The 15,150-nt window shown below is 38.5% G+C and overlaps 1 protein-coding gene across 2 annotated transcripts; it reads right to left on the bottom strand.

Annotated features, from left to right (window-relative positions):
* Positions 1 to 1,433: 1,433 nt before the first annotated feature.
* On the bottom strand, positions 1,434 to 14,986 carry selenoi (selenoprotein I). 2 transcript variants are annotated; one of them, XM_034150348.1, is made up of 10 exons: positions 14,746 to 14,982; positions 11,767 to 11,835; positions 9,856 to 9,964; positions 8,281 to 8,355; positions 7,004 to 7,266; positions 6,777 to 6,885; positions 6,156 to 6,204; positions 5,884 to 6,064; positions 5,609 to 5,788; positions 1,434 to 4,919 (listed from the first exon to the last, which is right to left on the bottom strand). In XM_034150348.1, the coding sequence occupies exons 1-10, from the start codon at positions 14,800 to 14,802 to the stop codon at positions 4,809 to 4,811; spliced, it is 1,203 nt and encodes a 400-aa protein (XP_034006239.1). In that variant the 5' UTR covers positions 14,803 to 14,982; the 3' UTR covers positions 1,434 to 4,808. The 2 variants fall into 2 exon arrangements, with proteins under 2 accessions (XP_034006239.1, XP_034006240.1); XM_034150349.1 differs by lacking the exon at positions 8,281 to 8,355 and having other exon boundaries at positions 14,746 to 14,986.
* Between the last annotated feature and the right edge of the window lie 164 nt (positions 14,987 to 15,150).

Raw genomic sequence — 15,150 nt, 5'->3', positions numbered from 1 at the left:
TTGTTTGAATGAATCATTGCTGGATGAGAGTCGTGTTTCTGGATGAAAAAGATCCTGTCAGGATAAGCGAGCAGCGTGACCGGCTGCCAGCTGTTTTGACAGGCACAACTCGGCACCTACACATTCACAACAGAGGGCCGATCCATGACGGACATGCTGGGCCTCCACGATCAAACATAACTGACGGCCCTTATAGTTTATTCTTTTGATGTCCTCTAGCACATTACTTAAGTATTTCTAATTTCTCTGTTTAAAAGTAAAAGCTCCCCATACATACTTCTTGCATATGTTCCATGTAGGTTTTAATTGTAAGTGTGAGCAAAGATAAAGACAACAAACACACATATGCTTTTGCTGCCAGACACACTTACCACGAGACAATCAATTACTAATGAAGTCTGCAGCAGAAAGCAGAGCCTCGTGACTCAGAGGTATTGAGTTCAGCACACTTGTTGTCCCCACTGTGGAGAGCACTATACAAATGGCAACAGTTGTTTGAGAGACTCATTATATAGAGTAATGTGTGCATGAAAAATACTGCCATTATTCCCTGCTCTGTCCTCAACTGCTGCATCATGTGCTGTTATGCACCTCCACCTGCTGCACCCTCTGTGTAGTGCAGCTTGTTTTGCTATTAATGTTAGTCTCCATTGTTCAAATGTCCACATACTACATTATACTATACTATGTAGTTTTTTTGCAGTATTTTTCAACGTACTATACTGTGTCACTTTTTTATATTTTCGACATACTATGTAGTTTTTTTGCATATTTTCAGCAAACTATACTATGTTGTTATTTTTTATATTTTTTGACATACTATACTATGCCGTTTTCTAATATTTTCGACAAACTATACTATGTAGTTTTTTTGCATATTTTCAACATACGTACATATGTTGTTTTTGTACATTTTCAAATATTTTCAGCATACTATACTATGTCTTTTTAAAAATATTTTTTGACATACTATACTATGTTTTTTTTTTATATTTTAGAATATTTTCGGCATACTATACTATGTCCTTTTTACAAATATTTTCATAATTAATTTAGCATATTTTCGACATACTATGTAGTTATTTTTTGACATACTATACTATGTCGTTTGTGTATATATTTCCGAATGTTTTCGACATCCTATACCATGTCTTATTTTGCATATTTTTGAATATTACTATGTCGTTTTTCTGTGTATTTTCTACGTACTATATACTATGTCATTATTATTTATATATTTTTGACATACTATGTAATTTTTTTGCATATTTATGACATACTATACTATGTTGCACTGAATGTGTATTCTCAAACAGTGTATTCTGTTGGCAGTCCCAGAACTGCTCTCTGCTGGTCACTAAAGGAACTTTAAATGTACTCAAAATTGTAAAAACTCATTACTAAAGGTCAAGTTTCTGGCTGCGACACAGTAAAGTGGTTAAAGAAAATTCTCTTTTATTTGTATCTGGACCGTCCTTTCTTCACTGGTTAAATACAACATCACAAGTAGCCACACCGAAGCTCAGAGTGTTCGCCAGGGCAGCGTTAAACAACAACTTATCACAATTTCAACAGCTTTGTTTGTTGATCCAGGGCGATTCAGACCGTTTTCTTACAATATAATGAGTGAATGTGAGGAGTACACTACAAAAAGTGCCCAGAAAATTTGCTCAGAAAATAAACTGGTAAATTCCCTTGACGACTGGATGAGTATCTCACTTGTTTTATGGTCGGTGCAGCTATAGAGTTGCAACAATTATTTTCTTAAATAATCCATTAATCATTTGATCTATAAAATATCAGAAACTAGTCAAAAATGTCCATCCCAGTTTCTCGAAGTGCATGTGATGTCTTTAAATGTCTTGTACCGTAAGTCAAAAACCCAAAGATATTCAGAATAAGATGACATTAAAACAGTAAAAAGCTGAAAATATCTGAGGCTGGAGACGGCATTTTCTGAAGGTTTTACCATTATCAAAATAGTTAACGATTATTTCTCTGTCCATTTACACGTTGTTGCTGCTCTATTCTGTCTGAAATGTTACATGTTTTTTTGAAATGGCATTCTTTTCTGACCCAAATAACATATTCCTAATGATATGACACAAAATCCCTTGTTGCATTTAGCGTTGTTTGTACCGATTGTTCTCGAGGTCTTCGCCTTCCCTTCTGAAATAATTTCCAAAAGAAAAGACCAGATCCCAATCAGCCAGTAGAGCAGCAAAGATAAACAAACGTTAAAAAAAAACAAGAAACAAAGGACTACCAAGACAAAGTTGTAGCTTTGCAGTGTTGGAATCAGATGCAATTTGCCCCAAGTTTGGAGGAAACTGGATAAGGATCCCATTTGTAGTTCGGAAAACAAAATAAAAATGAGGAAATAATATATGTATTTACAGATATCCACCCATACATTAACAGACACATAGATCTGCACATACATAGACAGTGCATGTACCCACCAAAAGAACTGTTTGGTTGTGAAATCTCTCGTCAATACAATCTCCAGTCTCCAAAGTCACAGATGTGGGGCAAATCAAATTCCTATATACTGTTTATGTGCTTATGACTGCAAGAGAGCGTTCCCCAGCTGCAGAGCAGGAGCGCTACAAAGCAACCCGGGCTACTTTACTGGGTATTATGGCAGTAGAGTTGGTTCCTCTCAGTCATCATACTGGAACACTACAACAAGGCTGGAATCAAATATTCAGTGTTGCTCAATTATATACAAAACTGTGGTAAAAATGTAGGAGTGGAATTAAACTCCAAGTACATTTTGTATTTTAATTCCTAGTGTATTTAATGTTTCCTATGTACCTTTAGTCCTAATTATCCCCACACTTTCATGTATAGAAGATTATTACTGTGACTTCATATTCAGACTGGCATGACAGAACTCCTAATGCTGTTCATAAGGCTTTCCCAACAGTTGTTATTGTGGTTCATTTTTTACAGTTGTCCTTCAGAAACAGATGTTTAGCCAACTGGTTGCCCCTGTTTTTTTGTGTGTTTAAAGCGGTAAAATTGAGGAGTGAAATGTGAGCCAGAGGCCCGGCAGACTCTATGGACTTATAGGTGAAGCAGACACTCGTGGAACACTAAATTCCTTGAGCTGCATTTACAACAAATCCGTCCAATCAGGTAACCGCTAATCAATGAGCCATTCAAACCACACGAGTGCCACTCAAACAAGTGACATGCCTGATTTGGGGTGGACGCAGACTCAATCTTTACTCCACATTGATCATAAGGCTTCAATCCGGCCAAGTTTGGCAATGCGAGTCTCTTGAAAGAAGCAGCGGGGACTTTTCTCCTACAGTATGTAAACAACTATGGGAAAGTCCGTGAAGAAAGACAAGACTTTTAAACCAAGTGGAGTTGGGTTACACACAAAAGAAAGAATTTCCTCCAAGCTACGGACAAACAGTCTTTGTTGGGAAGCGAACACGATCGGTGAGCCTTGTCAAATGGGATTTGGCCCGGCAGTGAAAAACCAGTTTGATGTCAAACCAAAGTCCAGTCTGCCACAGCTCAATATGCAACTTTACCAAGGACACATCCTATGACACACACAGAGAAAAACAGTGTTTAACAGACTGAAGAATAAAGAAGCGCAACATTATCTGACAGTAAAAAAAAAAGATGTGATGAAATCTGTGAGCGGCGCGACGGCTTGTTCCCTCAGAGTGAGTCCGCTCCGGTAACGGCTTTTGAACACACTCTTCATTCAAGCGATGCACAACTGATCCACAAACCATTGCCATGGCAACAGATTAACAAAAAACTATCAAACATATTTAAAAAAATAAAATAAACGAATCAGCATGAAGACACGACACCTCAAGGTAGGGGTAGCCGGGAGGCCAGTGCTCCGTCAGAGGTCCAAGTGGAAAGGTTAATAAAGTTCAAAGGTCAGCGGTCACCCTGGTCACTTCCTGCCCTGGTTAGTCACGATCCAACTCTGTTACTCATCAGAACCGCCGTCACAGAGCAGAACGTGGAATTAATTAGAGAGAAATGTATACAATGTTTCACAGGAGTTATCCTCTTTTTTTTAAAGTTTCATTTCTGTTTGAAAATAAAATGCCCCAAACCCCTTAACACATACAGTATATATATTTATAGCTATTAACATATATCGCTGGGAATTCCGACTGAAAATCGTCCCATGACGAAGAAGGTGACTGAACCTCTAAACTCTGGACACAGCTCTGATCTACGAGCCACAATTTACAGGTTTGGTCAGGTTTGAAAACAACACTACTTGAGGCATTCCTGTTAATATAATAAAACTTAAATGGCGTTTCCCCAAGGCATATTATACATTCATAATACTATGTGAGTGCAACCGTTAGTTTGTGTGTGGCTGTGTTTTTATTTGAAATACCTGCCACCAGATATAAATTATCTGCATGAAAGCAGAGTAATATGTATGTGTATGTGTATGTGTGTGTGTGTGTGTGTGAGCATGTGTTTTCATGGCTCCTGTCCTCATGACTGAAGCACATTTCCGCAGGAAACAATTGCACCTCATTGGCTCAACCAAGTTAGCCAATCACCAATGACGGAAGCCAAAGCCCCTGGGCCCGCCTCCATCGCAGAGACCAGAGTTTGGTTGGTTGGTTTGTTGGGAATGTGTGTGCATGTATGTGTGTTTTTGTGCATGTATGTGTGTTTTTGTGTGTGTTTGGGGACAGTGGAAACACAGTCCATTCCACTTGCAGTGTCCTCATAGATGGAGGAGGCGAGGGGATGTGGTTTCCGTGGTGACGAGAGTGAAGTGTCGATAAGCGGAGGATGGGAGGAGCCTAAACCTCCGCTGCTTTCAAGCCGATTCGTTCCTCCCCCGCCTGTCAGTCAGTGTTGGGCTTCTTCAGGGAGAAAGCCAAGATGCCGAAGTGGCTGCTTAGCTGTTGTACCTAGCAAAGAAAAATAATATTGTATTTTATGTTAGTCATGTGTTTATAAAAAAACATTTAGCAGCATAGGACCTAGACAGGCAATTCTATGACGGTTGTTTGTCTTGAAGCCCAAGGCATTGAAATTGTTAGTGTCACTGAAAATAAAACAACTAGGTCTGCATTGTAAAGGTTTTACATGTTTGATATTGACATTTAGAACTATGTTTTTTTTTTTCTGCCTAAGAATATTGATTCCATTGTCTTATCTGTCCTTTAAATGAGAAGGCAGCCAGCGGCCGCTAAGCTTAGCTTACTTTAGCTTAGCTTACTTTAGCTTAGCACAGAGACTAAACATGGGGAAACCGCTTGAGCCTGGCTTCATTCAAATGAAACAAAAATCCAAAATTAGCACACTAAATATTGTTTGTTTAATCCACACGTTTGGATGGTAATGTTCCAGACGATTTATCGCTTCTTCTAATTTCACACTAAGAGCAAAAAAAAGTCTGACCCTTCACCCCGTGGAAAATGTAAAATCGAATATTTTGTTGGTACTTCAACTTTTTTAAACAAACAAGACAAAAAAAAACGTTTTATTTATGTTTTGAGCCCTGCCTGGACTATTTAAGCTAGGCTAAGCTAACTGGCTGCTAGCTGTCGCTACAGGTTTACAGGACACTTTATTAACAGAGTGTGGATGCTCTTACCACTGAAAGACCGAAGTGTATGTGTGCTAATATGACAGCAGCAGTCCACAGATACAGCAGCAGGGACTCGTTGGCGACCACGCCGGTCACCGCTAACAACACCACCGGCGTCATGGGCAACAACAGCCAGCTCAGCGCCTGGCAACGTGTGTTACTCATCTGGCACACAATCAGCTTACACTGCAAGATAAATACATGGATAAACAAACATTAACACCCCAAATACAGACATTAAGATATTGCATGTTGTAAGGGAGTGTGAAGGACCAGCTCACCGTGACATTAGCGAAGGCCGTCCCCACCATGAGGTAGAACATCCTGGGCTGCAGCTCCAGGATGCGGGATGGAGAGAACACCACCCAGATGGTGGACAAGACGAAGAGGAGGACGGGAGAGAGGAAGGGCAGGAAGGCTTCGTACAGGCTGCTGTGCTTCAGAGTCTTACTGCGGTGAGCCCTGGAAAAACCACAGAGGGGGAAGAATTTAGAGCACTGTGTCAAAAAACAAAACTCCTGTATAATAAAAGGCTAATGGGAAATGGACTCACTTCAGGACATTGATGAGGCTCATGGGTAAGGTCACGGTGAAGGAACAAGCTGGGAATTAGAAGAAAGTCATTATTGTAGGTGGAGTGAGAATGGCTAGCCTGTTGTCTTTATCATACAAGTCACAAATCAGATGTAAATACACGATTTTGCCATGAGAATTCATGCTAATGATATTAGCTTTATCTGTAGAACATTTGAAAGAAAAAATAAATATTCATTTTTAAAGTGTGTGTTGTAGCTTATATTATACTTATGCCTTATCCCCGTTTCTGTCATCTCTGACACCATTTTGACTGTATGGGAGCCAGTAATGAACATTTTCCCAGATACATTTCTTTGTTTGTTTGGAGTGGAAGAGGGAGACACACTTCTCTAGTTTGTGCCCTTTTTTAACGTTTGAACAAGTAATTGTAACTAGGCACACCAAGTAAACAAGCAACTAAAGCTGTGATGTAGCACAGTCAGTTTAGTTTGTTTTGCAAATTACAAATATGTCCTTTAAATTAGATAAACGAGATGATTGCAACAAATGTAAAAATCAAATACTCCTTTTAATTCCGGAGAAAGAGCATAGATCAGTAAGCGAATGAATGTATTCAGAATGACCAATCACAGCTCACCGATGATCATGAAGGTAAAAAGGTCTCTGTAGAGGAAGTGCCACAGGATTGGCTGGTACCATGTTTCCACGCCAACGACAGCAGTGACCAGGTAAACCAGGGAGATTGTCTGAAAGAAAAAGAGACGCACAACGTCAAGTCATCAGAAGGCTGGGTGACCACTTCCTTATATCATGACTGTGTGTGCGTGTGCGTGTGCGTGTGCGTGTGCGTGTGCGTGTCCTCACCACTTGGCTGATGTCATATCCCCATGGCAGAAACAAGATGCCAGTGTTGTATTTCTCCCAGTGAGAGAGGATGAAGGAGAACAGCACCACCCACAGGATGTAGTACAGAGTGGCCACGCCCACGCCACTTTCCAAACGCCCAAATATGGAGTAGACAGTCGCCACGAAGAAGATGCAGGCCCAACTGTCCAGGCCGTGGTCGAACAGCTCCCCTAGAGGCGTGGAGGAGTTGGTGCGGCGAGCCTGTTTACCATCAACTCCATCTACACCAAAAAAGAAAATGGATCATTAGTACAATACATGAGAACATCTATAGAGGAACATAAAGAGTCTTCATTCATTATTAATAGACCGCGCTCATTTCAGCCACACGTAAATGCCATGAGTTGTTTTATTTTTAAAGGTTCACAAAATGGTTAGCGAGATTTAAAACTGACTTTAACACAAACAGAGAGAACATTTGACTAATGTGGCACTACCTATGTGATAGCAATAGATACGTATAAATGATCAAATTCAGTTTGCCCCACTTGCAATTATATTAGAATTATTAAAAGGAATGTTAACAATAGTAAAAAATGCCATGTCCCATGTGCCTAATGATGATAGCCATTATTCAGGGCCTGTTAATATGGACATTTTTAGACAAAAACACTCTGGAAATTAAGCTTTTTAAATTCCTTGCCTGGAGAACAACAATCTCAATTTTACATTTATTTAAAGCTGCATTAATCGAACATTTGGTACTCCACCTTCTGCAAGCAACTCCTTTCTAATAACACGCACATATGGGCAGCTTAAAATAAAACAGTAGAGCCTGGTTTCTGTTAACAGTAAATTACCGAGCTGATCAGTCAAGACAGGCATAATAAAACCTGCAAATTGATTAGATAGCTTTAAAGTTATTGCATTATTTTATTTTTTCCATTTCAAATGATCTTTGCAAACCAGTTTATTCTAATGATAATCCTGCTGATTGATAATGTGGCATCCTGTTGATATTGATGATAACTACAAGAGTGTATATCCCTAGTAAACAACCACATTTCCACACACAGTTTTATCTAAGAAAAGTATAATCTAACAGAATGTCACATATCTAAACTTCAGTATAATCTAGCAGAGGGGTTGTGATACTGGACAGCAAACACGTGTGGTTTCAGAGAGTCACTGTACAGAGTGCATTCCTTTAGGAAGAATTTGCCCCCGAGCCCCTCAGATGTCACAGAAGAACAACACACAGGGCAGCAGTGGGGGGGTGGGGGTGTTGGACTCACCCAGTGTATAGGCCAAGAAGTTGAAGAACCCTGCAAGAACCCAGACCCAACTAGGCACGTGTTCATGTCCTGCAGCTGAGACACACATAATGTAAATATACAGAACACCACAGAGAGGAGCAGAAAGACGTACATCACACTAATCCATTATCACTTTTCTCACTATGTCAACATTTACTCTGGTTAGAAATTATCTCATGTAACATTTAAGGGAACTCAAACAATTCTATCCAATAAGAACTGAGGAGCATATTTTTTTATGGCAAAGCATGAACCTGTACTTACAAAGTTTGGTTCTGCTACTCTTTGCTTTAATATTTATATGAATCAAATATGGAAGTCAATGTTAAAAAATAGAAATATAATAATGGTATCATCAAAAAGCACCTCAATGGATCGAATGAAAAACTAACTGCACTTTCTAAAGAAAAGGTGTAATTTAACCAAACCAAACTTCTAAAGCACAATAGTAAAACAAGGAAAAAGAAAAAAGCTAGAGACGGTCCAATCAGCAGACAGAGATGAAGAGGGTCGAACATAAGGTTAAAAAGACTTTCAATTACTATACAACTTATCAGAATTAGCTCTCACTGAATATTTAACTTCTTTAGGTTTAGAAAGGACATGATATCACTGAGACTGGAGTGCTGGAGGAAACTGTAGTAGACTTTCAGGGAAGAAGAAGATGCCATCTTGCCAGAGAGAAAGTGAAAGCTAGATGCAGTTTCCTGGAAGCCCAAATTAGGAGTTGATAGTTACAGAAAGTCATTTTAAATATAGTATTGAAGTAAAGCTCATAGGATAGAAGGGTCATAGAGTCATGATTTTTTTCATTGAATTCCTGACATTTAGGCTTCAAGACAGGCAAAAGGAGAGGATGGAATATGCTACATATATTCAAATGTTACATTAAGAAATCCTAATGAAAACATACATTTTAAAACACTCCAAAAAGGTGGGATAAAGGTGCTTCTCCCTTGTTTAAGTTTTAGATTAAAGTAATCTGGTTTAACACACTAGAACTTGTATTTAAGCAATGAGAGTCCTGAATATACTGAAAATACTTTAAAATGTAATTTAGCATTAAAAATGTTGAACATAGTGCTTGTAACTATGTCAAGACCATAATAAGGTTTAACTGTTACATTCTACCTCGGATTGACAATTACCCTTTTGAGTTTATCTGAGGTTTTTAAAGCTTATTTGTTTTTCTTTGTACCATTTTACCATATGATGTACTATATGGCTTTAAAATAATGATGTAAAGAGCTGTGTTCAGACAGTTTAGTTTATTTTAGTCTATTCTTGAATGACTCCTGGAAACAGTGTGTGAATGTGTGTCTTAGAGTGTGTGTGTGTAGAAATGTAATGAGTGAGTGAGTACCCTGGGTCACCATAGCCATCCATGTGTCAAAAAGTGATGGACTTTGCCTTTCATAAACACCATTTTTTTTCATCACCTTCCAAAGATTGGGTGTATCCCACCAGCATTATATGTTTTACTAACTGAACAACACTCCCTCAGGCATTAGTCACACAACTACAGGGAAACAGAAGAAAGCACAGAGGACCTACCAGAGGCAGTGAAGTCAAAGTCGTAGAAGGCCAACATAAGGAAATTCAACACAAGGAACATAAAGCCCGTAAATGTAATGAGGTTCGGAGCCAACCATGTTGGTAGAAACTGTTAAAAAAAACGAACAGAGACAAAGAGATAGTGAGTAACGGTTAATTAACATGTCACTTAGCTCTTAAAATAGAGTCTTCTCATCAGAATAATGACACTGATTAAAAACTAGACAGTAATTATTGTAGGCACACTTTATGGAGAGTTATGTAACTGTAAAGCAGAGATGACTGATGTATGAATGCCATACAATTCAAAGATTTTCACTGAAATAAATGTATTTTCCTTCCCTATTCATCTCTGGAACCATAATGGTGATTTAGTGATGTTCAACTGATAGAAGAATTGCAATATTTATATATTTGCAGTTTGACACTGGCCGCCATCAAAAATGTTTCTCCAACATAAGGCAACGCTCATTTTTGACAGTGATTCAGTTTGAATAAGGCAAAGAGTGAAGGAAGTCCTAACCCTCACCACTAAGTTTGTAAACCCATCATCAGGGTTGCTAACAGAATGACTAGAAAAGGCCAATTATTGACTGACTTTTTTTTTTTGCTGCCCCTGGTAATCTGGGACTTGTAGTGTTAAGTTGCATATATACCAACCTTCAACAGGATGTCGCCAAATTAACCAGCACTTACATCTCTGTATGGAAAGTTACATTACTGTTAAGTAGAGAGGCTTTTGAGATGGAATTCTGAGATTAACATAAAATAACATAATCAAATAATGGCTTGATAAAGGTAAGTAGACTCTGCGTTATTGCCTTGATATATAGTTATGAAGAACCCAAAGTCACCCACATGCTTCTTATCAATTATAATACTGAAAGGGTTGTTCCGAGCTTCAATTTAGAAATCATTTTAGTTTGACAGTTTTGAGTTTTTTGGCAGCAAATTGTTGCCTAAAGTGATGCTAATTTTAGAAGAAAATTATCAAATGTGATGAAGTAGGGCATGGTTATTTTAAACCATTTATCAATTGAATGTACAGAACAATTACTGAATAGTGATGAATACCGTCACCGTTATATAAAATCACAGACAGCGTGATAAAACCCTGTCCACATTCAAAACAACACAGTATAGACCAATGTATGCTGACTAAGTCTGTACCGAATGTCTTTTTTTTTTTTTTTTTTTTTTAAATAGACATGCAAAGCCTCTATTGAGGTTTTCGAATAAAGCTTTACATGTCCATCGTACATTTTTACAGTGACTCATCAGATTAAATGAGTGGAGTCCTATTGAGTTCACTTGTTTTATGAAAATAACTCACCAGTGTCATCATCATAAATTCTCATGCGCTTGTATAAATGGGATTTATGGTGCTTTTGGTTAATAAATGTGTCTGCCTCCTTTGTGTATGGCAAGCGGGAGAGCAAACGGTAAAAAAGAAAAAAGCAGAACACCGATTAAAAATAAGTATTTAAGCAGAATATTTTGTTTGACAAAAACATGTTGTGAATTTTGGAACATATTACATCTATCTTTTTTCATTACATTTTGACTTGCATTCTCTGTAATTAGAATCACAAGAACAATCCTACACAGGAATCTAATTTAAAAAAATGAATTAATAATAATAATATCTGCAACTGTGCATACAAAAAGGCTTTAAACAGAATGAATAAGCATACCAAAAAAGAGCTGCAGTAAGTTTGAATGTTTGGGTGTTATGAATCAAGTTTGGAATCTTTTGACTTTTTCGGTACAGCCTTAGATCTGACAGAGAAAATAAGTATAAAGTGGTGGGTTGTGTTGTTACTGTATCACAGCAGAACGCTGGAAACCTCATTAATTATGTATGCACACAAACACAAACACACACACAGGGCCGGACAGGTTGTTTCTCACCTTCACCACAAAGTTCCAGAAAGGGTGCATGACGTACACAGACAGGGGGTTCGAGTCCACTGCGCTGTACTGTAAGAGACATAATCAATCAGTCAGGATGTGACCATCAACACATAATACAAAAGATTCATTTTTTATTATTAGGCTATTTTATTAAACTTATTGCAAGCAAACTACGGCTGGTAGAGCAGAGTCACGTGACCTCACATGTAACCTGGGTATTTATGGATATTTTGGTGGCCTGTCATAATGCAGATCAAAAGAAACCTGATCCCTGTCGCTGTTATTCAATCCAGGCATGACGAAACGGTGTGCGTACTACAGCATAACGCACCCTCTCCAGTGTACAAGCCATTTAGGATGATAGGTTTTTGAGTCTTTGAGGAATAAACGCTGGCTCTGAGTCTGCTTGGACTGCTCTCTTTTGTGATTTATTTTAGTTTGAGATCTCACTTCTGCTGTGAGATCAGTTGGAAGGGCACTCTGGGATCTGCCCTTTCAGGTGGCTACAATATGTTTAATTATTCAGTAGACTCTCTGGTGTTTAAAATGAACCACTACTACCAAGTACACAAGATTGTGCGGGGTCTGCAAAAGAATCATCTAATACATTTAATTTTTCTAAATGAAAAAAGGCACATTTCACCGCAAAATCTAAGATACATATTTTTCCTCTTATTTGTTGTTGGATTTATAGATGTTATTTTGGAAATGGAAGAGTGTTAGAGACATCAGCCATGGAGATTTCAGCCATCTCTCAAATATAAAAATCAAACTATATGGCACTTTTTGGCCACCCAAAACATTTGAAGAATTCAACAGCGATGTCTCTTTCTAGAAACCATGCCACTTATTTGAGCAGATTCATGGAGGAACTATTTTCAACAACCAAACTACACTTGTAACGGTATCACTGCCCAAAAGAAAAAAACGCACATTTCCTCTTGAACACGCTCAATTGTTGGGAGGTGTAGTTTAGTAAAAGTACTTCCTTTATGAAACTGCACACAAAAAGGTCTGTAGATTATCTTGAGTAACCAAAACAATCTACGTTGATGAATAGCACTACAGGTAAAATGAATTGTGTGTATTTTAGATTTTGAAATGAACTGTCCCTTAATTATTATGGATTGTATGCTATTGACAAAACTCCAACACTATATTTAGATTGTCCCCTGTTGATTGAGAGAGTCATGATGTTGTGGGTTGTTCCTCAAATCAACAAGATAACCAATGTGATTACTCATCACCACATACGCAAGAACATGTAGTGTTGGACCCTAATTATCTACTCTAATATTTTACAAACTGTAGAAATGAAGGCAGGTTCACGCAAGTAGATAGTACAAGATATGTTCAAACCGAGGTAGGAGGTGTGACAAAGGAAGTGAGAGGAGGAACGATGGGTGACAGCTTGAAAGGTGTAGCGGCACAATCAGTAGACAGTCCTTCGTTCTCATGTGCTTTCTATTTGTAAGCTTGTGTCTGTGCCCCTTTCATGAATAGAAACACTGTGTCAAGAGGGTTTTTTCATGAACTGACATTTGTCTTCTTCTGCCCTCTTTCAGCTAGAGATGCTCAGGGCACAGTAGCCAAACACGAGTGAGACACTTCAAAAAGCAATTATTGGAAAAAAAAAGGGTCTTGCATGATAAACAAATTGGAAAAGCGGTTTCACAGCAGTATTCAAAGGAGGCTGTGTTAGAGAAAGTCTGAATGACCTACAGTTGGACAAAGAGCATGACAAGAAAATAAAAAAGTAAAGAAATCTGTTGTTCTAAAAAGAGTGGCAAAGCATTACAATGAATGAGGATTTTTTTGTGGAAATGGTAAAAGGCTTTCAATCTGAAATGCTTTATGGCGTGTGTGTAAACTTAAAGAAGTACGTTGTATATTATAAACTAATACATGTACAGTGCTAAGGTAAGACTTAAACCCCATTATCAGAACTAAATTGCAATGTGTTAGAAGATTATTTGCTGCCACTCCTGTTTTCTACAGTCCTCCATTGCAAGAGAGAGGACAACAGGCTCTTTGTGTCTGTACTGCCACATTGATTCTCATCTTTATGGGAAATAACTAAACACCAACATTTAGCTGTAAGGCAGAGAGGATGATATATTTTTTAAGGATTTTATCAATTCCATGCTATGGTCGCTGGAATTAATAGAAAACGTATTAATTGCACTTGTACTGTACTATGTGCTGGTAAAAGCAGAGTGTTTATCCAATACTTATTCAAAACAACAGCCAACTGTCATTTGGTTTAATGTATCTTCTGTGGTTGCATGCAAGTAATTGTCAAATAGCTTCTGGCATTATATACAGAGAGAAAACAGACGTGGGGTGTCTGAAATGTGAGGAAACAGAAAGTACAGCCTTATTTCAGAGCCAAAGACAAGGAGTCACAAGCTAACTGTTAGCACACTTGCTCCAATGTCAAGGAAAACATGGCACAAAAACAAGACTTCCGGCCGGAACTTTCAAACTAAAAAAGTTCGCATGTTCGTCAATATGTTTTCGAACAATTCAAACATTTAACACATTTGAATAGTATTTATGCGTCTTTTATTTGCCAGACTTAATAGGGTGTACAATATTTCGGGAGGCAGAAATTCAACCTTGCAGTTAGAGTTCAAGCACCACGCAGGAAACATTTCCCATCTGCAAGGTGCCTTTTACTGTCAAACTTAAACTCTACCCAATCAACGTTTAGAGAGGACAACCAATCAAACAGCATAATAGCCATAGCAACGTACAATGAGCCTAAACACATCATACTGTAGCTATACCTAATCAGGCTTTTATTTTCCAGGGCAGTTTGGCCAGTATCTGGTATGGTTTGAGGTTACGCTGGCTACCTTGACACACTCCTTGCCAGGGGAGCACCCTGCAGATCGTGACAGCTAGCTGTTAAACATACACGCACTGTCGGTCCAATGGCTAGTTGCTAGCAGGCTACTACGATATTCCCCCTACCTTGTATTTGTCGAAGCCCGCCAGCTGGTCCTGAGTGACATATTCGTAAAGAGCCATGGTGGTAACGTACAGTATGGCTCCACAATGAAGTAAATGGAGATCTCTTCCTCTGGAAATGTAAACCCCAACGTTAGCTGCCGTGTCGAAGTACCATCTAGCTTGGCCGATGTCGTTCACGCCGGGTGAGGTGATGTCGAAACATTTGAGCCACTCCTACGGAGCGCAAACACCCAGCTGCCCGGAGCTCACTACTGCCACCTCTGGCCTGGATGATTGCCATAAAAACATTTAATTTTTTTAAATACAAACAATCATATCCTGTACACTTCACGATGACATAACTTTAATGAATCATATTGTCACCCAAAAGTAATACGTATAATAGTTGTTGATGTGTCCAGTGAG

The sequence above is a fragment of the Trematomus bernacchii genome, unplaced genomic scaffold, assembly GCF_902827165.1.
Source record: "Trematomus bernacchii unplaced genomic scaffold, fTreBer1.1, whole genome shotgun sequence".
Classification (NCBI taxonomy): Eukaryota; Metazoa; Chordata; class Actinopteri; order Perciformes; family Nototheniidae; genus Trematomus; species Trematomus bernacchii.
Note: the sequence above shows the minus strand (reverse complement) of the source record. Positions and strands in the feature narration are given on the sequence as shown.